At 42.7% G+C, this 24,081-nt stretch overlaps 1 protein-coding gene across 3 annotated transcripts; it reads right to left on the bottom strand.

Moving 5' to 3' along the window:
* Window positions 1-1,735: 1,735 nt before the first annotated feature.
* LOC129500718 (V-set and transmembrane domain-containing protein 1-like) lies at window positions 1,736-23,751 on the bottom strand. Of its 3 annotated transcripts, none has more exons than XR_008662592.1 (8): window positions 23,627-23,751; window positions 17,941-17,976; window positions 17,529-17,813; window positions 13,758-13,796; window positions 10,077-10,169; window positions 9,687-9,714; window positions 7,002-7,198; window positions 1,736-1,843 (listed from the first exon to the last, which is right to left on the bottom strand). XR_008662592.1 is itself a non-coding variant. In XM_055311418.1 (8 exons), exons 1-8 carry the CDS (start codon window positions 23,658-23,660, stop codon window positions 9,365-9,367), a joined length of 588 nt encoding a protein of 195 aa, XP_055167393.1. In that variant the 5' UTR covers window positions 23,661-23,751; the 3' UTR covers window positions 9,284-9,364. The 3 variants fall into 3 exon arrangements, 2 of the variants coding, with proteins under 2 accessions (XP_055167394.1, XP_055167393.1); XM_055311418.1 differs by lacking the exons at window positions 1,736-1,843; window positions 7,002-7,198 and adding exons at window positions 9,284-9,399; window positions 9,504-9,541; XM_055311419.1 differs by lacking the exon at window positions 1,736-1,843 and having other exon boundaries at window positions 6,837-7,198.
* Window positions 23,752-24,081: the final 330 nt, after the last annotated feature.

Below are 24,081 nucleotides of genomic sequence, written 5' to 3'. Positions count from 1 at the left end.
AACCTTCCAGCTGTGCAGCTGGAGGAGGGACTGCAGGTGAGAACTGTGGGGGAGGGGAGAAGGAGAAGGGTGGAGTCCAGGGGGACTGCAGGTGAGAACTGTGGCCTGGGGATGGCAGGGGAGGAGCAGAAGTTCCAAGTGGGAGGAAATAAAGAAAAAGCTGACCATGCTCACTGCAGCTGCAGGCAACCTGCCAAAAGCATTTCAATTACTGAACTATTTTTCCCTTGCATGTGACTAATTGGACACCTTTATTACCTAAGATGACTATGAAGGGCATGAGGCTTGCCTTAGATGTTCCCCAGGGGCACAGGTAAAGAATGAGACCTGTGAGGCAAGTGTGGGAGGGTAAGGGGGGGTGCGGGAGGAAAAAGCCAACGTACTTATCACCTCCCTCTACATCTCCTACGCTTACAATGAAGATGACAAACAAACTCACTCATTCCTGTTTGCCCAAGGCTTTCTCAATTTTAGCTCCCACATGGAGGGGCAGCCCCCGCCTCAGTCCCAGTCCTGGGAAAATGGGGATGGGGGGGTCCTACTGCTGGCAACAACCCCATCAGATATCTGTTTCTCTTTATGGTGATGACACGGAGTCCTGGCAATTTTAAGAAATCTTCCTTAGGTTCACGTAACCTGGACGTATTTCCAGTGCCATCTGAAAACAAAGGACACCCCCTTTCCACAGCTTGCCCCACATGGAAGACATAAGTTAGGAAAACAGCCATGGGAGACCCTCGCTACTGCATTTGGAAATTAGAAAATAAGCCAAGTCGGGAATCATTTCATGGCAATGAAAGATGTACTGTAGTGATTTAGGGTGAATACTGGAGTGGATGTCCACAAATGATATCTGTTAGGGCCGTTGATTTTAACAAGATTTGTCCAGACTCTGCTCAACACAAAATCTTTTCTTAGACAAGCACTGACTTAAAAAACTTTTTTGGGTGTCATTTAATTTAATTTAATTTAATTTATTTTTTTTTCTCTCAGAGGTTTCCAAGAATGATTGAACAAGAAAGCTGCATGGAGAGAGGGGGATGCTGAGTTTTGGAAGCAGTCAGAAGCAAGAAAACAAAAGCTGCAGGCACTCCGTCTCCTCCGCGGATGCTCTGAGTCATCTTCTGGTTTCTTGTTAAAGACCTGCTTCCTCCACATGGTGAGACAGATGGCCACCAAGAGCTCCCAAGTTTTAAAGAGAATGATTTCCCCAACGAGGGAACAGAGGCACTGCTCCCCCATCCAGCTACTCCCTCCAGCACCTTGTCAGCCAGGGGGTGTGCAGGGAGTGGAGGGGGTGCTCCTCAGACGCAATGGTCCTGAGAGCTGCTGGCTGGAGCCAGGGTGCCAGCTTGGCCAGCTCTAAGGGCATGTAGGGCATGCAACCAGCAGGGCTTCACATTCTGCAGGGACCCTGTTCTTGGGGTTTCATGCTCAGCACTCACCATCTTAAAGTTCTTAACCATTTATCTTGGGAGCTTTGTGTTTGCTAATGAATTCCTAAGGGACAGTGTAGCATATGTCAGGGTGCTTACCTCCTGCTAGCTGGCCTCCTGCTACCTCCCTAGTAACCCTATAACAAAGCAGCAGAGACTAGGGGGGTGGGAAGGAGGGTTTAAACAACAGAAATCTATTATCTCATGGCTCCGGTTCTGGAGGACAGAAGTCCAGAATCAAGGTCAGAAGGGTTGGTTCCTTCTGTCTCAGGCCTCTCTCCTGGCTTCTGGTGGTTCGCTGGCAATCTTTGGTGCTTCTCAGCTGGTAGATACATCACCTCGATCTCTGCTTTCATGTGCAGTTGGTGTTTCCCCTGTGTGCATCTCTGTGCCCCAACTTCCCTTTCCTATAAGAACAGAGTCATATTGGATGAAGGGCCTGCCCTATTCCAGTACGACCTCAGCTTTTAAATTAGGTCTGCAGTGACCTCTCCAGATAAGGCCACATTCTGAAATACAGGAGGTTTAGGCCTTAAACATGAATTTTGGGGGTAGGCAAAGTTGAAGCCACAAGAGTGTGAGTTGGTATGTGTGACGTGCATGTGTAGAGGGTCTGTGTGACTCTCTGTGGGTGTCTGCATAGAATAGTATGTGTTATGGACTGAATATTTGGGAGTTTTTTTTTTTTTTTGTGTGTGTTTTAAGATTTTATTTATTTGACACAGAGAGAACACAAGCAGGGAGAGTGGCAGAGGGAGAGGGTGAGAGAGACTCTCTGCTGAGCAGGGAGGCCGACGCAGGACTCAATCCCAGGATCCTGAGATCATGATCTGAGCTGAAGGCAGACACCCAACCGACTGAGCTATCCAGGTGCCCCTGGACTGAATATTTGTGTTTCTCCAAAACTCATCATGTTGCAGCCCTAAACTCCAGTGTGGCTGTATTTGGAGATGGGACCTCTAAGGAAGTAATTAAAGTTTAAATAAGGTCATAAGAGTAGGGCCCCGATCTGATAGTGTTAGTGTCCTTATGAGAAGAGCTACCAGGGCGTTTGCTCTGTCTCTTTCCACCCACTGAATGAGCACAGAGGGAAGGTCACGTAAAGATACAGTGAGAAGGTGGCCATCTGCAGCCAGGAAGAGAACTCTAATCAGAAACTGAGTTGGCCCGCACCCCATCCTGGGCTTCCAGCCTCCAGAACTAAGGAAGTAAATGCCTTTTGTTTAATTACCCAATCTATGGTATGTTAATGTTGCAGCTGGAGGTGTGTGTGTGTGTGTGTGTGTGTGTGTGTGTGTGTGAGAGAGAGAGAGAGAGAGAGAGAGAGACAGAGAGAGAGACAGAGAGAGAGAGAGACTCTTTGTAGAGTCTATACATGCATCCTGTGTGCCTTTCATGGAAATCCAGACTATTTCTTCTCTTTCCCTTCCTCCAACCTTACTGACCACTCACTCTCCTCTGCTTACTTTCCTCACCCCCACAATGCCCCCCTCAACCCACACAGAGGGAGCAGAGAGATGACACACCCAAAGGAGGTGTGAAAATCTGGGACAGGCCAGGGCCCCAAGATTCAAGAGGCCTCTCTGCCCTTGGACTGCTTCACTCCCTTCCCAACCCAGTTACCTTGACTGTACTTTACAGACTAACTCAGATCTATAAGGCAAAGCCACAAGCTTCAAAGTTCCTGGGAAATGAGCCCCATCCAAGTTGCAGGGTCTCTTCACAAAGAGATGTTGATTGGGCACCCCCTTAGGCAAGACCACAACTGTGGTAGGATGGATGACCCCAAAGGTTTAGCACATCAAGACAGAGAGGAACCCAGAAACCATCCTATCCTGCTCATTTCTCACTTTTACAGATCTGAAAACTGAGGAAGGGGCAAAAAAGTCTTCTATTGCATCTTAGAACACATATTCCCTGGCTTAATTCAATTCTTACTCTGGTGATTCATTCAGATTTCAAAAAGCATTGGTCTAGGACAGGTGTTGGCAACAGGCCCATCACTTATGTTTGTAAATAAAGTTTTTTAGAACAGAGATGCTATGGTCCACAGAGGCTGAAAATACTACCCTCTGGTTCTTTTCAGAAAAAGTTTGCTGACCTCTGGTCTAGGACTTGGCAGGCGTGGGTTTTCTATCTACTGTGTAGATATGTGGATGAAAGATGCTAAACTATATTCTCTGTTATTATTCCTGATAAGGTGGGCGTGCATCAGCTGAAGATAAGACCTTGAGGTTTTCTTCTTTATGTATTAGTTTAGTAATGTGTCAGTAGAAGCTTGGCCTTCTCAACTCTGTGGTTGTGCTGAGGCGTAGGTTATAAATGAAAGGCAAGATAAATGCTTGATTTCTTTCCCCTGTGCTTAAAACTTTTGTGAGTGGGTTTCTAGAATGTTCCAAAGGTAGCCGGTAATATCTTGTTCTAAATTGATTCAGTAAGTGAAAACCCCCCTTACCTCTTTAGCTAAAAGTCTGCGAGTCTGTGAGCCTAGAATTGTCACTGTCAGTCCCAGACTCCTCAGGACATCTGGTCTGAATAATAATGATAACACAGAAATAGAAATAGGGATGAAAGATACAGAGAGGAAAAGTCTAAATGATATTTGAGCCTGTGGATGCAATTGTCTGAGATACCTCTAGCTCTGTATTTTCCTTAGTTAGGTTATATGACTCAATTTCTTTTTTCCTTTCCTCCTTTCCTTCTTCTTCTTTTTTAAAATGTGATCTCTAGGGGCATCTGGGTGGCTCAGTGGTTGAGCGTCTGCCTTCAGCTAAGGTCATGACTCTGGGGTCCTCGGTTGGAATCCCACATCAGTCTCCCCTCAGGGAGCCTGCTTCTCCCTCTGCCTCTGTCTCTGCCTCTCTCTCTGTGTTTCTCATGAATAAATAAAATCTTTTTTAAAAATAAATAAATCTTTTAAAAAATGTAATCTATAGGGGCCCCTGGTATCTCAGTTGGTTAAGCATCTGACTCTTAGTTTCAGCTCAGGTTGTGATCTTAGAGTCATGAGATTGAGACTCTATGCTCCTTAGGGAGTCTACTTGAGATTCTCTCTCTTTCCCTCTCCATCTGCCCCTCCCCACCCACATGCATGTGTGTGCTTGCTCTCTCTCTCAAATAAATAAATAAATCTTAAAAAAAATGTAATCTCTACAACCAAGGTAGGGCTCGAACTCATGACCCCAGGAACGAGAGTCACATGTTCTATCAGCTAAGCCAGCCAGGCATCCCACCTTTTTCTTTATTGTTTTTGAGTGTTTTCTTTTTTTGTTTGTTTGTTTTTGAGTGTTTTCAAATTAGATTTCTCCTTTTGTTGTTTCCAACCAAGAGTTTGAACTATGCTAATTAATAATGGAAGGCAGTGTAGATGAAATAGAAGTGAGCCTGTTTCATCATATTGAAGAAACATTTTTAAAAAAGATTATTTATTTATTTATTTATTTTTTAATTTATTTATTCATGAGAGACACAGAGAGAGAGAGAGAGAGAGGCAGAGACACAGGCAGAGGGAGAAGCAGGCCCCACGCAGGTAACCCCATGTGGGACTTGATCCCCATCTCCGGGATCACACCCTGGGCCGAAGGTGGCACTAAACTGTTGAGCCACCCGGGCTGCCCCATTGAAGACACATTTTGAGTGAATATGAATGGGTCTTTCAATAAAGGGTACTAGAGTAATTGGTTATCCGAGTGGAAAAATTAGATCCTTACCTCACACCTTAGACAAAAATTAATATCAGATGCATTAAATATGAAAAACAAAATTAAAACAATTTTTAATTTATAACATATAGGAGAGTATATTCATACATAAAGCTAGTCAAGACGTGGAGAAGTCCCTCAACATATAAATTAAAAGATGAATTACTTTGAGTAGCTAGCAGTAAGAGATACAGAAGGAATGAAAACATGTCATAGGCTTCTAAGAGATGTTTGCAGTGTACAGATTATGAAGGGAAGGTGCACCTGCTATTTGTATAAAAATCAGAAAGGAAAAGACCAACAGTTCAGCAGAAAAGTGAACAATGGATAGAAATCATCAATTTAAAAAAAAAGAAATCATCAATTTACAGAAAAGAAACCCCAAATGGCCAATATAATATGCCTCACTCATAATCAGAAAATGCAAATTAAAGCAGCAATGAGATATCTTTATATAGGCAGCTTAAAGTGGGTTATGAGTTCATCTATTTTAATCAGCAAAAGTTATCAAGTTTAATATATTTCTGAATTGGCAAGGACGTGGGGAACTGGGAACTTATACATCCCTGGTGGAAGTATAAATAGGTAAAACTACCTTAGTTTTCAGTTTGGCTCTCCTAGTGGTATTAAAAGTGTGGACATCACAGAAGACAGATTTTTACTTCTTACTATGCCACCAATAGATCACACTTATCAACAGGAAAGCAGGTGTAAGATGTCTGTTGTGGTATTTTGCTGATAGCAGAGCCCTGAAAACAGCCCAAACATCTAGCCATTAGGAAAGAAGAAAGAGAAGCTATGGTTTGTGCATACAACCAAGTTCTTTTAAAATTTTTGTTTTATTGAGCTATAACTCATATTCCATAAAATCTATGCTTCTTTTTATTTTTTTATTTTTTATATTTTTTAAATATTTTATTTATTTACTCATGAGAGACACACACAGAGAGAGAGGCAGAGACACAGGCAGAGGGAGAAGCAGGCTCCATGCGGGGAGCCTGACGTGGGACTCGATCCTGAGTCTCCAGGATCATATCCTGGGCCAAAGGCAGCACTAAACCGCTGGGCCACTGGAGCTGCCCTGCTTCTTTTTTTAAAAGATTTTATTTATTTATTCATGAGAGACACACAGAGAGAGGCAGAGACATAGGCAGAGGGAGAAGCAGGCTCACTGCAGGGAGCCTGATGTGGGACGATCCCAGCACTCCAGGATCAGGCCCTGAGCCAAAGGCAGGTGCCCAATTGCTGAGCCACCCAGGCGTCCCAAAATCTATGCTTCTAAAGTGTACAATTCAGTGGGTAATTTTTATTTTTTTAGAAAGATTTTTATTTATTTATTCGAGAGAGAGAGAAAGCATGAGCAAGGGGAGAGGCAGAGAGAGGAGAAAAAGGCTCCTCGCTGAGCAGGGAGCCCAATTTGGGGCTTGATCCCAGGACCCTGAGATCATGACCTGAACTGAAGGCAGATGCTTAACTGACTGAGCCATCTAGGCACCCCTCAGTATATTTTTAAAAGTATATTCACAAGGTTATGCAATCATCACCAGTTTCTTCTTTTTTTTTCTTTTTTTCTTTTTATTGGAGTTCAGTTTGCCAACATATAGCATAACACCCAGTGCTCATCCCATCAAGTGCCCCCCTCAGTACCCGTCACCCAGTCACCCCAACCCCTGCCCACTTCCCCATTCCACTACTGCTTGTTCATTTCCCACAGTTAAGTCATCACCAGTTTCTAATTCCACATTTCCATCATCCCAAAAAGAAACCCCATAGTTGTTCTCCTTTCCCTCAGCCCCTTGGCATGCCTGATTCATGCATAAACTTAATTTTATTACTATGGATTATGAGCTAAGGACACAGTGACCTGGTTTCCATGTGTCCAGTCATCTCCAGCATGTTAACCCATGTTCTCCTTCTCCAGGGGTCTGGCTGTTCTTCCTTCACCTGCCGCACTGCACATTCACAAGATCCTGGGGACTCCTCGGTGGGGCACAGAAGCTGCCTTAGGTGGTGCCTTGGGGTTTAGATCAGCATGGCTCACTCCCTGGGGGGTCTTTCAGTCTTTGAGGAAGAGAGACGGGATTTAGAGCTCAGTTGTCCAATATGGTACCTACAACCCACATATGGCTATTTACATGTAAGCAAATTAAAATTACATTTATTTTAAAGCTCAGGTCCTCAGTCACAGCAGGTACAGTTAGTGTGTGCAATAGTCACGTATAGCCAGGGGCTGTTGTATCAGACAGTGTAGCTGTAGGACACATCCATCATTGTGGTAAGGCCTTCTGGACATGCCATAATACGAATGGCTGTGTCTCAGGAGGATGAAGGTTTTGGCTCTAGTTTTATAATACATACTAATAACTATGATTGGTATTAATAACAATCATTGCACATGTTTGAGAATGAGAACTACCATCCTGTAAGAATTCTATTATTTATGTAATATTATGCTATTTTAAAAACAATTTTATTGAGATATAACTTACATATCATGAAATTCCCCTAATATAGGTATGCGATTTGATGATATTTAGTGAATTTGTAGAATGATGTAGCCCTTGTCACAATAAATTTTAGAACATTTATCACTAAAAATTCCCTTGTGCCTGAGTGCAATGATAACTGTTCTCCCCACTCCAGCCATAGGTGGCTATTGATTTGCTTTTTCTGGAAATTTCACATAAACGGAGCAGTACCATAGGCAGTCTTCTGTATCTGGCTTTTTTTTTTTCACTTAACAAAATGTTTTTGCAGTGCATCTATTCACCACATGTATCTACCACTAGTTTATTTATTTATTTATTTATTTATTTATTTATTTATTTATTTATTTTCTTCCTTTTTTTATTGCTGAATAGAATTCATTGTATGGAGATACCACATCATAATATCATGTTATTATATTATTATTATTAACAATTTGCTAATCCATGTCATTTATCCAACATTTAAAATAGACCAGATTTGTTCATTGATGGTTCATTTGTGTACCTGTGAACTATATGTTTCCATACCTTTAAAAGATATATGTATCTAAGTGAATGCCATGTGCATAAATATTTTTTAAATATGACAGTGAACAATTAGCATCTTTTGCTAATGCCACTTTTTGCTTGCTTTGGCATAAAGAATAAGCCAATGAACCTTTGTGTCCTATGGAAAAATACATAAATGTCACCTGGTAATTGCTCTTAGAGGTAATACTAATTAATGTTGACTCACAAGTAAGCAGTATTTTAAATAGAAAAAAATGATTAATGTACATTGATTAACATTTGTTAATTGTTGCTTTCATGTCATCCATCCAACATTTAAAATTTGCCAGAAATTCCAGCAAACCCTTTATGGTTAGCCCATCACTGGATTCACACAGGCCTTTTCATGGGGGATTTTGATCCCCATTAGATATGGGAAGGAATGAAGAGTCCAAATCACAGGGGTTTTGTGAGTTGTCTCAGATCATACTAGCCATAAATAGCAGCCATGGGGAGTTGGAACCCAGTTACTCTGGAATTCAAAGCACATGTTTCTTTGTTGATTTATTGAGATATATTAACATATGACATTGTATGAGTTTAAGGTGTGCCACATTTTGACTTGATACATTTATATGTTGCAACATGATTACCACAATAGTGTTAGCTAACACCTCCAACCCACCACATAATTATCTCTTTTTTGCAGTAAGAACAATTAAGATCTAGTCTCTAAGCAACTCTGAAGTTTATCGTATGGCAATTGTGAACTATAATCGCGATGCTGTGCATTACATCTCCAGGCCTTACTTATCTACTGGTTGCAAGTCTATACCCTTTGACCAACATCTCCCCAGTTCTCCCACTCGCTGGAAACCACTATTCTACTCTGTTTTTATGAATTTGGTCAAAGCACATGCTTTTTTTTTTTTTTTAAGATTTTATTTATTCATGAGAGACACAGAGATAAAGAGAGAGAGGCAGAGACACAGGCAAAGGGAGAAGCAGGGTCCATGCAGGGAGCCCGATGCGGGACTCGATCCCGGGACTCCAGGATCACGCCCTGGGCCTAAGGGAGGTGCTAAACTGCTGAGCCACTCAGGGATCCCAAAGCACATGTTTTTAGACACAATGTTATTGGCCTCCTGTCAGTTGTATGAGCTGGGGATATACTTGTAACTAGAGTATGGGCTGAACTGGGAGGCAGACAAGGTCAGCATATGGTGATAAGTGACTTTGTGGGGAGAACTCATGAGACACGAATCCTTTCCAGGTTGGATAAATCTGCATGTGAGTAAAAGGGGGAAAAATCAGCTCTCAGATTGCAGGAGTGAGACTTATTTTTTCTATCCCGTTGTTCCCCTGTGGTTTCTTCCCTTACCACTCACCTGCAGCCTCCTCCTTGGGAAATTTGGAATGTCTGGTTCTGAGAGACAGAAACACATTAAAGCATGGGATCTAAAGGCTGGGGAGGAAGGCAGGGCTTTGGAGACTAGAGGCATGGGAATCATAGATGTGCAATCAGGGTCTCTGAGGAAGGGAGAGGCACGAGATACATCAAGTATATCTACCTTTTGGTGGATTCTTCATGTGATGAACCTACAAAACAAAAAAAGAAGGGAGGAATTTATATTTAAAACATTTTTTTTAATTTAAATTCAATTTCCTGACATAAAGTATAATACCCAGTGCTCATCTCATCATGTGCCCTCAGGGAGAAATTTATCTAATAAGAAAATCTTTCATTTCATCCCCCTTCCCTAGCGTTTAAAAACTGTGCTTTCCTAGGGTGCTTGGGTGGCTCAGTTGGTTAAGCTTCTGACAGTTGATCTCAGCTCAGGTCTTGATCTCAGGGTGGTGAGTTCAAGCCCTGCATTGGGCTCCACGTTGGGCTCCATGCTGAGGTCCATGCTGGGCATGGAGCCAACTTAATAAACAAATCAGTCCTTCCCCAAACTTACCATGCTGGGTGCATATGTTGATGAAGAAGATGGAGAGGAAGAGGAGCAAAATGGAAAGGCAGGTGAACGTAGCAGCAAAGATGAATCTGGTGGCTAGTGGGAGAGGAACAGGAAGGAGAATCAGTTTGGTTCCTGAGACACCCTGATCAAGCTTAGCAGACAGGTGCCAAGAACCAGATAACCTGGTTTCCAAAACTTTGCAGCTGCCACCTCTGAGCTGGAACTTCCAATTACTGCGGGAATTTCCTTCACCTCCCTGACCTTTGGTTTCCCTGTTCAAAGTGATGACAAGAACAGTAGCTGCTGGACTGGATGGAGCTGGGGTTAACTGGGTGGGTCCTGGCAGAGAAGGTCTCACACAAGGGAAATCCCCAATAAGTGTTTTAGCCATAGTAATAATTCCTATTATTTATCGTGAGCCGCCCTGTGCTAGGCGCTTCACACATGTTCTTCTCATCCTGACAGAGGCCCATGAGATAGCTTTACTGTTCCATTTCATTCCACCATGAATGAAGTATCCAGAAGTTAAGGGGATGGCCTGGAGTCACACAGCTGGGATGGGCTTTGTGTCCTGGTAAGTGTAACATTTTACCGCCAGCCACAGGTCAGGCTAGCTTTGCGCTGGCCTCTGGGTATGGAAACACCAGAGAACTGAGCTCACAATCTGGGAGATGCACATTTACCCGAATAACTGATGCTGCAGAGGAAGCACTAAGTCCCATCTCAGATGAATGAAAATTCAAACTCTCTCCCAGTCCAAGAGTCATTTGAATGGCATGTATACTCACATATTATTCAGCCATAAAAAAGTAGAAAACATTGCCATCTGCGACAACACAGATGAACACAGAGGGCATTATGTTAAGTGAGACGAGCCAGACAAAGACAAACACTACATGATTAGATTTCACTTATACATGGAATGTGAAACAAAACAAAATTAAAAACTGAACTTATAGAAGCAGAGAGCAGAGTGGTGGTGGCCAGGGGCCAAGGACAGGGGAGGTTGGGAGAGGCTGGTAAAAGGCTACCGGCTTCCAGTGAACCGATGAATTCTGGAGATCTGATGGATGGCATAGTGACAACAGTTGACAACACTGAAATTTGCTATGAGTAGATCTTAAGCATTCTCACACAAAAAACAAAGGCAAATATGCAAAGGGAGGATGTATTCATTAACTTGGTCCTTCTACGGTGTACACGTGCATCAAACTACCACATTGTATGCTTTTGTCAATTCTACCTCCAGAAGGTGTGGTACAAAGGAGAGGGGCGGATGAGAATCCCTAACTTGAAGAGCTGGGTAATGATGGAAGGCACTGGCTTCAAAGCACAGAGCCTGGATCTGACTCATGATGTAGGATAATGAGATTGCAGTGATAACGATTATTCTCTCTCCCGATATCCCACCCACACCTGTTTCCCTCTGTAACAGACTATGCCAGTGCTCCACACTGCTTGCCCAGATCCCTTTGCCATTTTAATGCGCTCTGGATCATGGTTTATTTCACCTTCCAATGCGGACACTTGTTTCTCTTTGTGGGGGACTGCCAGGAAGGACCCAAAATGCCTCGGGATCTATGTATTCCAGGGACATCTCTTTACCATGACTGCCATTTGTGGAAGCATGAATGCCCTAGTTCTGTTGGTCACCAGTTGCCAGGGTGTGTGACCTTCTATGTCTCCTCTACTTTCCCAGCACCATGCAAAAGATGCGGTGAAGGGATGATTGCTCAGTCCTTTACTTCTCAGCCCTCTTTCCCCTGTACCCCCTACAATGTTACATTCACATTAATACTTATTTGAGTCTTCTGGTGGCACTGAATCCAGGAGACCCTCAAAAGCAGCAAACTCTCTGCACATCTCCAGGGACATAAGGAAACAGGATGGGAGCAGCTGTTCCCAGACTAGTAGGACCCTCAATGGGAAGCAGAGAAACATTAGCCTCTGGCTTCTTCCACAGTGACTCACTAGAAAAGAGAAGTAGACTATTACAAGACTTTTCCGCCTTCATACGGCCCCACAACCTGCTGATCTGAGTTCACCCTGAGATGTCCACATTTCCTGGCCAAATTTCATATCACTCTTTACAAACTGCCAGAATAAATTACAAAGTCTCAGGTGTTGATGTAAAGGAATCAGGCTGAGCAGTGGGACACAGCTTGACACGAGGTGTAAATGAAGTCACTGTCACTAGAGAGGAGGCCTGGCCTTGTGTGCACGGATACATCCGGATATGGGCCGGGGACATCATATCTGGGCTGAAAGACTTTATTCCATTCAGAATTGCTGCAGTATAAATTTGAACTCAGAAGGTACATCTTCAGAAATTATATACACACCCACTAGGATGTCTATAATAAAAGAAAAGGGAAATAAGTGTTGGCAAGGACATGGAGATATTGGAACCCGCATGTATTACTGGTGGGAATGTAAAATGTTGGGGCCACATTGGAAAAACAATTTGGCAGTTTCTCAAAAAGTTAAACATAGAGTTACCATATGTCTCAGCAATTCTACTTCTAGGTAGATATCCAAGAAAACTGGAAGCAGGGACTCAAACAGGTACTTGCACACTGATGCTCAGAGCACTATTACTTGCCCTACCTGAAAGGTATGAACACCCTAGATGTTGTCATGGGTATGGGAATGGGGAGAAACTGCTTACAGGGTAGGAGATTTCATTTGGGGGTGATAAAAGTGTTCTGGAATTACACAGTGGTGACAGTTGCATAACCTTGTTATATACTAAATGCCACTGAATTGTACACTTATTTAAAAGGGTAAATTTATGGAATGTGAATTATGGGTCAATAAAAAAGAAAGAAAATAAATAATACAAGAGCTAAAAACATGAATGCACCTCTTCCTCTTCCCTGTCTCACACAGCACTAGACTTCCTGCCTTATTTCAGATACTTCCATGCTCCTTGACTCTGTCAGATTTCAGGTCTCTCCAAGAAAACATTCCTGGTGTGAATTATGTTCATAAAGCTGAAGTAGAAATCATTTCCCAAGTCTGCTAATACTGAATAAAAACATTTTCAAAGGCTATTACTTATTTTGCAAGGACATTTTGGGAGATACCTTTGAAAAGAACTGGTTATGACAGCCTTGAACAATTTTGGCTCTTTGGAGTGGATTACAGGGAGGTTATGAGTTGCAGAAATTAAGGATGAGTAAGCAACTAGATGCCAACTTATGTTATATATTTGGCCATTAAAATCTGGATGAGCTCCCATTTTCATCCAAAGATGCCAAAAGCTCTAAATTTTACAAGCATCTCCCAGGATAGAATCTTAGTCAATTCCTCATTGAAAAGCAACACCAGAGAAAATAACTTAATATTCACCAGTTTTTTAGAACTTTAAAGTTTTAGCAAATCCTTGGTCAGACACATTCCCAAAGCACCTGGGCTCCATGGTTCCCTATTCTGCTGCCCAAACCAGACAACACAATCTCATCCCCATTCTTCACAAAACTCCACCATTGTTTTTCATTATGTAAAATGATAAATGACGCATCTGTAGCTGTTTTACTCATCAGCTTTTCCTGAACCCAGGAGGAGCTTAGCGGTCATCTGCCAGAAAGGTAGTCATTCTCCCAATCACATTGAAAAAGCGGGCATCAAGATTCCTTCTGTGCCTTTTAATCACAGGGGACTGCACTCAAATTATCTTACATTTTTTTGCTGCAGGAGCTCCACGTCCATCGTTGTTATCTAGGAAACAGGATGCAAGAAAAAATAATCACAATGATTGATTGAGTGGAGAACCTTGGACACTTAGGTCCTCATGTTCTTCTTATGGACTTTAGCCCCTCTTTGGGAACTGAAGAATGTCTTTTCTACTCTTGGGATGTTCACTGGGTCCCCAAATCAGGGCCAGAACATCAGATAGCTTTTTAAAAAATATTTTATTTGTTTGTTTGTTTATTTATTTGAGAGGGGAGAGGCAGAGGGAGAGAATTTCAAGCAGACTCCATGCTGAGCAGAGAGCCTGACACCAGGCTTGATCTCATGACCTCGAGATCATTTTTTTAAGATTTATTTATTTATTTATGATAGACAGAGAGAGAGAGAAAGAGAGAGGCAGAGACACAGGAGGAGGGAGAAGCAGGCTCCATGCCAGGGAACCTGACGTGGGACTCGATCCTGGGACCCCAGGATCGCGCCCTGGGCCAAAGGCAGGCGCCAAACCACTGAGCCACCCAGGGATCCCACGACCTCGAGATCATGACCTGATCAAGAGGTCAAATGCTCACCTGACTGAGCCAGCCAGGTGCCCCCACATGACTCTTTTAATACCTCTGGGGTTTGACATTATTTTTAATAACAAAAATATTTATAAATGACCCAGCTAATTTCCCCCCTTCCATTCCTATTCCTTGTCAATCTTCCTGTTCCACCATTTTGCAAATATTTTCTCCCATTTGGTAGGTTGTCTTCTTATCTTACTGTTTCTTTTGCTGTGCAGAAGTTTTTAGCTTGATGCAATCCCACTTATTTATTTTTGCATTTGCTTCTTATGCTTTATGTGTCATCTCAAAAAAAAAAAAGTCATTGCCAAGATCATGCAAAGGAGGTTTTCACCTCTTTTCTTCCAGGAGTCTTATGGCTTGGGGTCCTACATTTAAGTCTTTAATGTATTTTGAGTTAATTTTTGTGAATGGCGTGAGAAAGGGATCCAATTTCATTCTTCTGCATGTGGTTATCCAAATTTTCCAAAATCATTTATTGAAGAGATTGTTCTCTCCCATTGAATATTTTTGGCTTTCCTGCCAAACAGTTGATCATGTATGTGAGGGTTTAATTCTGGGCTCTTGATTCTGTTCCATTGATTATGTGTTTATTTTTATGCCAGTACCATGCTATTTGGATTACTATAGCTTTGTAGTATAGTTTGAAATCAGAATTTGTGACACCCCCCAGCTTTGTTCTTCTTTCTCAGTATTGCTTTGGCTATTCAGGATCTATCAGTTTTTTGGTTGAGTCTTTAGGATTTTCCATATATAAGATTATCTGTAAATAAAGACAGTAGTACTATGTTGAATAGGAGTGGTGAGAGTGGATCTCCTTGTCTTGTTTCTGATCTCAGAGGAAAGCATTTGACTCTTCACCTTTCTTTCTTTCTTTTTTTTTTTTTTTTTGAGAGAGATAGATAGAGATATATATAGAGAGAATGAGCGGGGGAAGGGCAGAGAGAGAGAGAGAGAGAGAGAGAGAGAGGGAGTAGACGACTCTCTGCTGAGCAGGGAGCCCCTTGAGAGGCTTGATCCCAGGACTCTGGGATCATGACCTGAGCTGAAGGCAGACACTTGACTAAGCCACCCAGGTGCCCCTGACCTTTCATCTTTGAGTATGGTGCTAGCTGTGGGCTTGTTGTGTACGTCCTCTGTTATGTTGATGAATTCCTTCCATAGCTTATTTGTGGAGAGTTTTTAATCTTGAAAGGGCATTGTATTTTGTCAAATGCTTTTTCTGCATCTATTGAGATGATAATATGATTTTTGTCTTTCTTTCATTAGTGTGGTTTATCATATTTATTGATTGTGTATGTTGAGCCATCTTTGCACCCCAGGGATAAATCCCATTTATCCATAGCATATGATCTTAATGTGCTGTTGGATTTGGTTGCTAACATTTTGTTGAGGATTTTTGCATCTGTGTTTATCAAGGATATTGCTTTGTAGATTTCTCTTAGTGTCACTATCTGGCCTTGTTATCAGGGTAATGCTGGCCTATGAAACGAGTGTAGGAGTGTTCCCTAGTCTTCAATTTTTTTAAAGTAAGCTTCATGCCCATCGTGGGGCTTGAACTTGTGACCCTGAGATCAAAAGTCACATGATCTACAACTGAGCCAGCCAGGCACCCTCAGGTCTTCAATTTTTTGTGAGGGTTTGAGAAGGATTGGCATTATTCTTTAAATATGTGGTGGAAATCTCCAGTGAAGCCATTTGGTCCTGGGCTTTTCTTCAATAGGAGATTTTTTATTATTGAGGCAATCTCCTTATCTGTTATTGATCTGTTCAGATTTTCTATTTCTTCATGATTCAGTCTTGGTTTATAGACTTCCACACAGATTTTCTTGTCATTGGTGATTGCCCAAGTCTCCAGGTGCTTCCAGACCACGGCCAACAGGGCCTAGAACTAATTTACAGTCTCCTGCAGGTTCCACAGCTGGCACTGAGATCTGTCTGCCTATTACTCAATGCACAGGCGAGTGAGACTCCTCTTACGTCTCTTGCTGTACGGTGCCAGATCCCACACTTTTACAAAGGCACTTTTGTTTGTGGGTGTATGTCAAATTTCTGTTGTTGAAGTGGGGAAGGCAAAAATGAGGGATGTCTTATGGATTTTTCTTATTTTCTCAAATTGTAGTGGTTCTGGAATCCCTGTTTTCAGCAGAGCAAGAGCAATATATTTGCGTCTATTGTATGGAATCAGACATCAGAGTCTCATACTGTGACCCGGAGTCATCTCGGGGTCTATATTGAGTAAGAGGGAAGGTTTTTGGAGGGATTCTGAAGAGGAAAAAGCCACAGGGGTGAAGAGAAGTACCAAGGCTTCCACATTTCCAATGCACCTGGGGTCATTCTTACCCATCTCTATATTAACCACATCTTTTATTTTCTGTATTCAACACTTTGATATCTTGGGACCTTGCTGACCCTAGAGATATCCCCTCTCAAGGTATCTACTTCCTAGAGAAAGGAAACAACTTTCCCTCAAGCACCCTTCTTTTTTTTTAAGTTTTTTTTTTTTCCCAAAGATTTTATTTATTTATTCATGAGAGACACACAGAGAGAGGCAGAGACAAGCAGAGGGAGAAGTGAGCTCCCCAACCATGCAAGGAGCCAGATTCAAGCACCCTTCTTAAGTGCAAAACAACCAATCCAGAGCTCATACTTCCAACCACCTCCTCTATGGCTCTCACACTCTGGGCCAGGGTTCCCCTGCCCTAATCACTCCAGGGCCAGATACCAGACAGTCAGGGACAGCATCTATACCCAATAGCCAATCCTAAGCCTGTTCCTTCTAACAGAAACCACAGTAAAGGCTCTTGCCTAGTCTTATCCCTCCCTCTGCTTCCTCACTGACTCTGATACTTCTCTATATGGCCCTGTATGGCATGGCATACCCCTCTTCTTGGGAAGTCTAACAAACTATCTTTTTTTCAATGACAGTCATCTCTTCATCTTTGACCATACTGTACCTCAAATTTTCTATTGGCATCTATATTCTAAAACACTCTCCCACATCCACCTCATTGATACATACTCATAATCTTTGATGAGAGCCTCTCCCCACACTCACTTCCCATTTCTCCCATACTTTACACCCAAGTGGTCACACCTGTCTTTTTGTTTCCTGGATTCTTCTTTCACCAACCAGGCTCCATCACAAGAAAAGGACTATATGCCTCAAGAATAAACCTGAAGCTGCCTTTCTCACCTTTGACCTGCAGCCACAGGTGTTCACTCTCCTCTGACCACTCCTGGGAGACCATTGTCTTGTAGGCACAAAAGTACATCCCAGCATCCTTCGGCTCCAGGTGAGTGAGGAGGAATTCAGCCTCATGTCCTGTGGATCTCTGCTCCTTCCTGTACCCAGAGTCCTGCAGCTTCCCCAGCATGAATGTCACATTCTGGAAGTGAGACTGGCACCTGAGGCTCACGTTGCCTCTGTGTTCAACCATGTTGCTGGGCAAGGCACTGAGCGTGGGTTTGGGAAACATTTCTGGCAAAGAATTCAGAGTTAGTCTGACTCTTCATCATGACATCCACCAATGCCCTCCTAGAATTCAGAGGATTAAAGAGAAAATATAGGATGCAGGAACAGATAGAGTTTATACGAGAAAACTCACCATTCTTTTTCTCGTCTTCAAAGCCCAGGGAAAGCCCTGGAAGAGAAACCCTTATGAGACATAAATTACATACTCGTGTTTGAGTACATATCAGGCAGAGAGTGCATGACTAATTTGTTAAAGATCCATCTTATTCTTTTTTCTTTTAAAGATTTTATTTATTTATTCATGAAAGACACACACCGAGAGAGGCAGAGACACACAGAGAAGCAGGCTCCATGCAGGGAGCCCGATGCAGGACTTGATCCTGGGACCACAGGATCACACCCCAGGCGGAAGGCAGGCACTTAGCACCTGAGCCACCTAGGTGCTCCATCCATCTTATTTCTTGAAGGCACTTCTTTGGGTTGATTTTTTTAACCTGTTACTTATGTCCCATTGTTTCTCATTTTGTATATTCATTTATATACAAAATTCCAGCAACCTTTTCTGATCTATCATGTTGCTTTCACGATCAGTCTTTCACCATCTAAATATCATCACATATTTACTTGTATTTTCCTCTCCTGCTTTCTATGACTGAACTTTTCACCCTTGTCACTTAGATAATGCAATGGTTATTTATTTTACTGTGGAGTGTGAGCAGAGGGTTTCCTCTCTGATTCAAATGGGGAGAAACCACTCTCTCTGCCCAGGTTCTTCTTTTCAAGAAGAATTTGAGACATTCATGGTCCTAAATGCCTTTTCCATGTGGCTTTGATCTATATAAATGTTAGACCCTACTTCTCCTGTGTTCTGTTCTATGTATTTCATTCTGGAATAGAAAGGTCATCTCATGAATGGAAATATGGGAAACTAGTCTTGGGGTATGTCAAGAGGTGATGTTAGAATTTCTCTAGATGTGAGAGTGTCTCAGGATATCTGGCCTTTCTTTAAACTCAGGAGTAAACTCACAACATGGACCCTCAAACTTCACCAAGAAGGAAGGAGATGGTGGCCTGATGATGCACTGAGTCTGAGCTTGCAGTAATAATGGTGGGAATTTGTAGGAGGAAATCTTCCTCTGGGTGGTCAGGGGGTCGTAGGTCTCATGGTCCCTTTTTATTTTAATTTTTAAAAGATTTTATTTATTTGTTCATGAGAGACAGGAGAGGCAGAGACATAGGCAGAGGGAGAAGCAGGCTCCCTATAGGGAGCCTGATGCAGGACTTGATCCCAGGACCCTGAGATCACCACCTAGGTGTCCCTCATGGTCATTTTTTAGTTCTTTCCTCAGAAACCTGCTTTTAGACTCATGTTGCCTCAGCTCTGGTATTAGCCAATATTCTGCACAGTGATTCTCTTAAAAAAAAAAAAAGCACACAGGTGCCTTGAGTTCATTTTGCATTGTGAAACCCTACTGGAGAATAGGTTGTGAAAGTGAGGGAGGAGTTCTCTTTCTTTGATAAATAAAACTGTATATATTTAAGTTACACAACAGGATATATAGAGAATATGATATATAGAGAAAATGATTACCACGATTAAGCCAGTTAACACACTCATCGGCTCATAGTTACCTCTGTGTGTGTGTGTGTGTGTGTGTGTGTGTGTGATGAGAACATGGAATTATTAACTACAATCTCCATGCCGTGCATTGGATTCCTTAGAACTCATTCCTCTTTCCCAAAAAGGGACCACATTGGATATAGACAAGGAGGGCTAGCTGCACAGAGGAAACTTTAAGGGGAAGGCAGGATAACTTGAAAAAAGCACTTCTCAGGAAAGAAGTACAATAAAAACCCACCAATTGGGGCACCTGGGTGGCTCAGTCAGTTAAGTGTCTGCCTTTGGCTCGGGTCATGATCTCAGGGCTCTGAGACTGAGCCCCGCATTGGGTTCCCTGCTCAGCAAGGAGCCTGCTTCTCCCTCTCACTCTGCCTGTTGCTCCCCCTGCTTGTGCTCTCTAACCCGCTCTCTCTCTCAAATAAATAAATAAAATCTTTAAAAAAAACCCCACCAATTATCAAGAATCTGTCACTTGGCTAACTCTTTACAGACACTGGCCACTTACATGTTTAGTAGATCCTTGGCAGACAGCTGTCATCTGCCCTACAGCTACAATGTTTGCCTGCTCTGCCAGATATCCTACATTTAACATTCAGAACAGTCTCACATGCATCAAACAGAGAGCCGGACAATGTCCAGCCTCATTAGGTGCTAGCACCTTCCACAGAGATAGGAAGGAGTGGGGACACTCGAAACCACAGCTCCCTAAAAACGAATGTGATACTGTGATTTATGATAAGAAATATACATTTGATCTTGTCCTGGTTCCTGGCACACAGCTCCTAAAACCCTTGGAATTTTCTTAACCACGTTTTAAAAGTCTATTTATTTATTTATTTATTTATTTATTTATTTATTTATTTATTTTAGTAGTTTCTACATCCAACATGGGGCTTGAACTCATGTCCCTGAGATGAAGAGTCCCATGCTCTTCTAAGTGACCCAACCGGGCACCCCCCTCTCGGAATTTTTCTAGGCATTGAATGCAATAAAAGTCTTTCATTATGTTAATGAAGTGACATTTGGACCACACTTAAGGATGAGGGCTGGTTGCCAGGGGAACCAACCATATGGTGACAAGGTTGGAACTTTCATTTCCATCTCCTTGACTTTTGGAGAGGGGAGAAAGGCTGAAGATGGAATTAATTGCCAATGGCCAATGGTATAATCAATGGTACCTATGTAATGAAGCCTCTATAAAAGCTCAAAAGGATGGGTTCACAGAGCTTCCAGTTTAGTGAACATATGGAGGCACAGGGAGAGTGGTGTGCCTGGAGAGGACATGGAAGCTCCCTGCCCTTTCCCCATACCTAGCCCTCCACATCTTTTCCATCTGGTTGTTCCTGAGTTATATCCTTTTAGAATATACTGATGATCTAGTAAGTTAAATATTTCTGTGAGTTCTGTGAGCCTCTCTAGCAAATTAATCAAACCCAAAGATGGGGTAATGGGAACTCCTAATATATAGCCAGTTGATCAGGTGACAATACGGACTTGCCATTGGCATCTAAAATGGAGTGGGGGTAGTCTTGTGCGACTGAGCCCTTACCTACAGGATCTGATGGTAACTCCAGGTAAATAGTGTCAGAATTAGTTAAGTTACAGAACACCCAACTGATGTTCAAGAATTGCTTGGTGGTGTCAGGGCCCCACGCTCACACATTGGAATTGGGTGCCAGAACTGGACTTCCAGATTACTGTTAAATTACAATTTAACAAGGGGCGCCTGGGTGGCTCAGTGGTTGAGTGCCTTTTGCTCAGGTTGTGATCCTGGGGTCCTGGGATAAAGTCCTGCATCAGGCTCTCCACAGAAAGTCTGGTGCTCCCTCTGCCTGTGTCTCTGCCTCTCTCTCTCTCTGTCTCTCATGAATAAATAAATAAAATCTTTAAAAAATATTATAATTTAACAGATCTTTTGAGCTCATCATCTGGAGAACTTAAAAATTTTACATAAAATATTAAGATTATATTGTATTATACAAAATATTATCCTATTCTGTTGTAGAAAGAAACATTGCAGTGATACATCATGGATGGACCTTAAAAATATCATTCCAAGAAAAAGAAGCCAGATATGAAAGGTCACATGTTGCATGATTCCATTTTCATGATATACCCAGAATAACTAAATGTAGAGACAGAAAGTAGATTGGTGGCTGCCACGATCTGTGGGAAAGGGGATGGTGAGTGACTGCTTCATAGGTACAGCATTTCCTTTATGGGTGATGAAAACGTTTTATGGTGGTTATACAACACCATGAATGTTTAAAATGCTAATAGATTGTATACTTTACAGTGTTTGCTCTTATGTGAATTGGACCTCAATACAATTTTAAAATCTTATGTGAGTTAGGTATGTTTACCTTCTGTACTAAAGATATATAAAGATTCAAATATTAAAAGTCTACCCAAAATAAGATTAAGTGGAAATGACTAGTTGTATTCGTTTAGGGAAGCAACCTCTGTTAAGTGCAATGGTGGTTCTGGCTTCCAGAGCAGCCTGACCCAGGGATTTAGTGCTGTTAGGGTCTTTTTTCTTAGCTGCCATGTGTCATTCCCTCTGAATGTTGTCAGGACAGGACCAGGAGCCTGGAAGCAGAGCTGTAGGCAGCTAAAGATGGGCATCTCTGGGAGGTTACACTTATAGAGGATCAAAATTTATCTGTATCCCAATACCAGTAGAGAAATTTCTTGATAGAGCTGGACTGGCTTGCTCTGCAACATAGATCCATCCCTGGAATGATGATTATGGCCAGAGGGGAGGGCGATCATATGGGTTGATTTGTGTCCCCAGAAAGATATGTTCAAGTCCTAACCCCAAATACCTGTGAATGTGTGAACTTATTTGGAAATAGTATTATTTCAGAGTAGGCTGGTCCCATAATTCAGGATGGCTGGCATCCCCATTAGAAGTGGAGAGACATAGGGGACCCCTGGGTGGCTCGGTGGTTTAGTGCCTGCCTTAGGCCCAGGGCGTGATCCTGGAGTCCTGGGATCGAGTCCCACATCAGGCTCCCTGCATGGAGCCTGCTTCTCTCTTTGCCTTTGTCTCTGCCTCTCTCTCTCTCTGTGTCTCTCATGAATAAATAAATAAAATCTTAAAAAAATAATTTAGAAGTGGAGAGACGTGGGGACAGACACAGAGGGAAGATGGCCACGTGAAGGCATGAGGGATTGCAGCAAAGTGTTTGCAAACAAGGAACCCAGCCCTGCCAGCTGTCCCCAGAAGTGAGGGGAGCTTGGAATGAATTCTCCCTTGGAGCCTCAGAGCACTCAAGAGGAATTAACTCTGCTGGCACCTTGATCTTGGACCTCTGGCCTCCAGAACTGTGGGAGAGTACATTTATGTTGTGTTAAGCCACTTGGTTTGTGACACTTTGTCACAGCAGCCCTGGAAATGAATACGGGCAGAGTGAGGTGGTCTCTCAACTGCCCAGCTTATTCTGCTCTGTAGCTGGAGAGCTGGAGGTTTGGTGCATAGTGACTGACAGCCACCCCTAAAGCTCAAATGTGTGTGTGGGAGGAGCATTACCCCAAAAGAAGGGCTGTATTGCAGAAGGAGGAAGGAACTAGGGCAAATGACAAGTCCTGATAGCCTCTACACAACCCCTCACCCCCAACTCACGAAAGAAGAACCAGAGTCTTGGTCAGTGGAGCTGCTGGTTCGTAGTCTAGGGCTCCTATGATATCAAGCCAAGGTCATAATCCCAGGTCTTCATTTACAGGCTGAGGTCCCTTTGATTACATCATGTTCAAGTTAAGAACAGTTAAAAACCAATCTGAAGATAAGGCTGGTCAGAAAATTTTCTTTTCATTCATTGTCCCCAGACATAGCCCTTTTCTGTAGTCTTGGTCTGTACCCAAACCTACAGCTCCACACCCTATGTGCCCTGCCCTCCTATATGCCAACAAACACTCATGGCAAGACTGATATTTGGACAAATAAAGTTTGGAGAACTCATGGGAGTTCTGCATTTCTCAGCTGAGTAAACAAGGGTGTCACCCCACGTCTCTGAACCTCACTTCCCCCATCTCTGTGTGCGAGTACCAGAACAGAGGCATGTCATACTACAGCCCACAAAACTCTGACAGGTAGCATGTGTCCAGTACACAGAAGACATCATTTCACATCAACCCCCGCTTCACCGTGAATTTTCTCACCCACCCAAACCCATCTGTCCCAGTCCTGGAGACTCACCAAGGCAAAGCAGGGACAGGAATTCTGTGAGCATAGTGTCCCTTCCACCCAGAACAAGATCCCGTCTTCAGTTTTATTGTTCAAAGGAAGAAGGGGGACTGGGCCATCGAGGCTCCCTCCTGCCCACCTTATCTTCAAGATGTGTGGGTAAAGGTTTTACCCTGACACTTGGTTCTCCACTGCCTGGTGTACAGTTTCCTTTTCACAATCAAGTCAGGAAACCATCAGTGACAACATATCCCTCATAAATCCGGTGTGTATGGCTCCAGCTCCACCCACCCGGAGACCTGTCCTATCTCATTTGAAGTCTTGACCAAGACATTTTCTTTAAAAAAAAGATAATAACTGTTTTTGGAAAAAGTCTTAGAGTTGCAAAAGAATAGTACAGAGTTGCCACATACCCATCAAGCATCTTTCCCTCATGTTAATAGAACTACAGTACATTATCAAAAGCA

The sequence above is a fragment of the Nyctereutes procyonoides genome, unplaced genomic scaffold, assembly GCF_905146905.1.
Source record: "Nyctereutes procyonoides isolate TBG_1078 unplaced genomic scaffold, NYPRO_anot_genome, whole genome shotgun sequence".
Lineage (NCBI taxonomy): Eukaryota > Metazoa > Chordata > Mammalia > Carnivora > Canidae > Nyctereutes > Nyctereutes procyonoides.
This window is presented reverse-complemented; position numbering and strand designations above follow the sequence as displayed.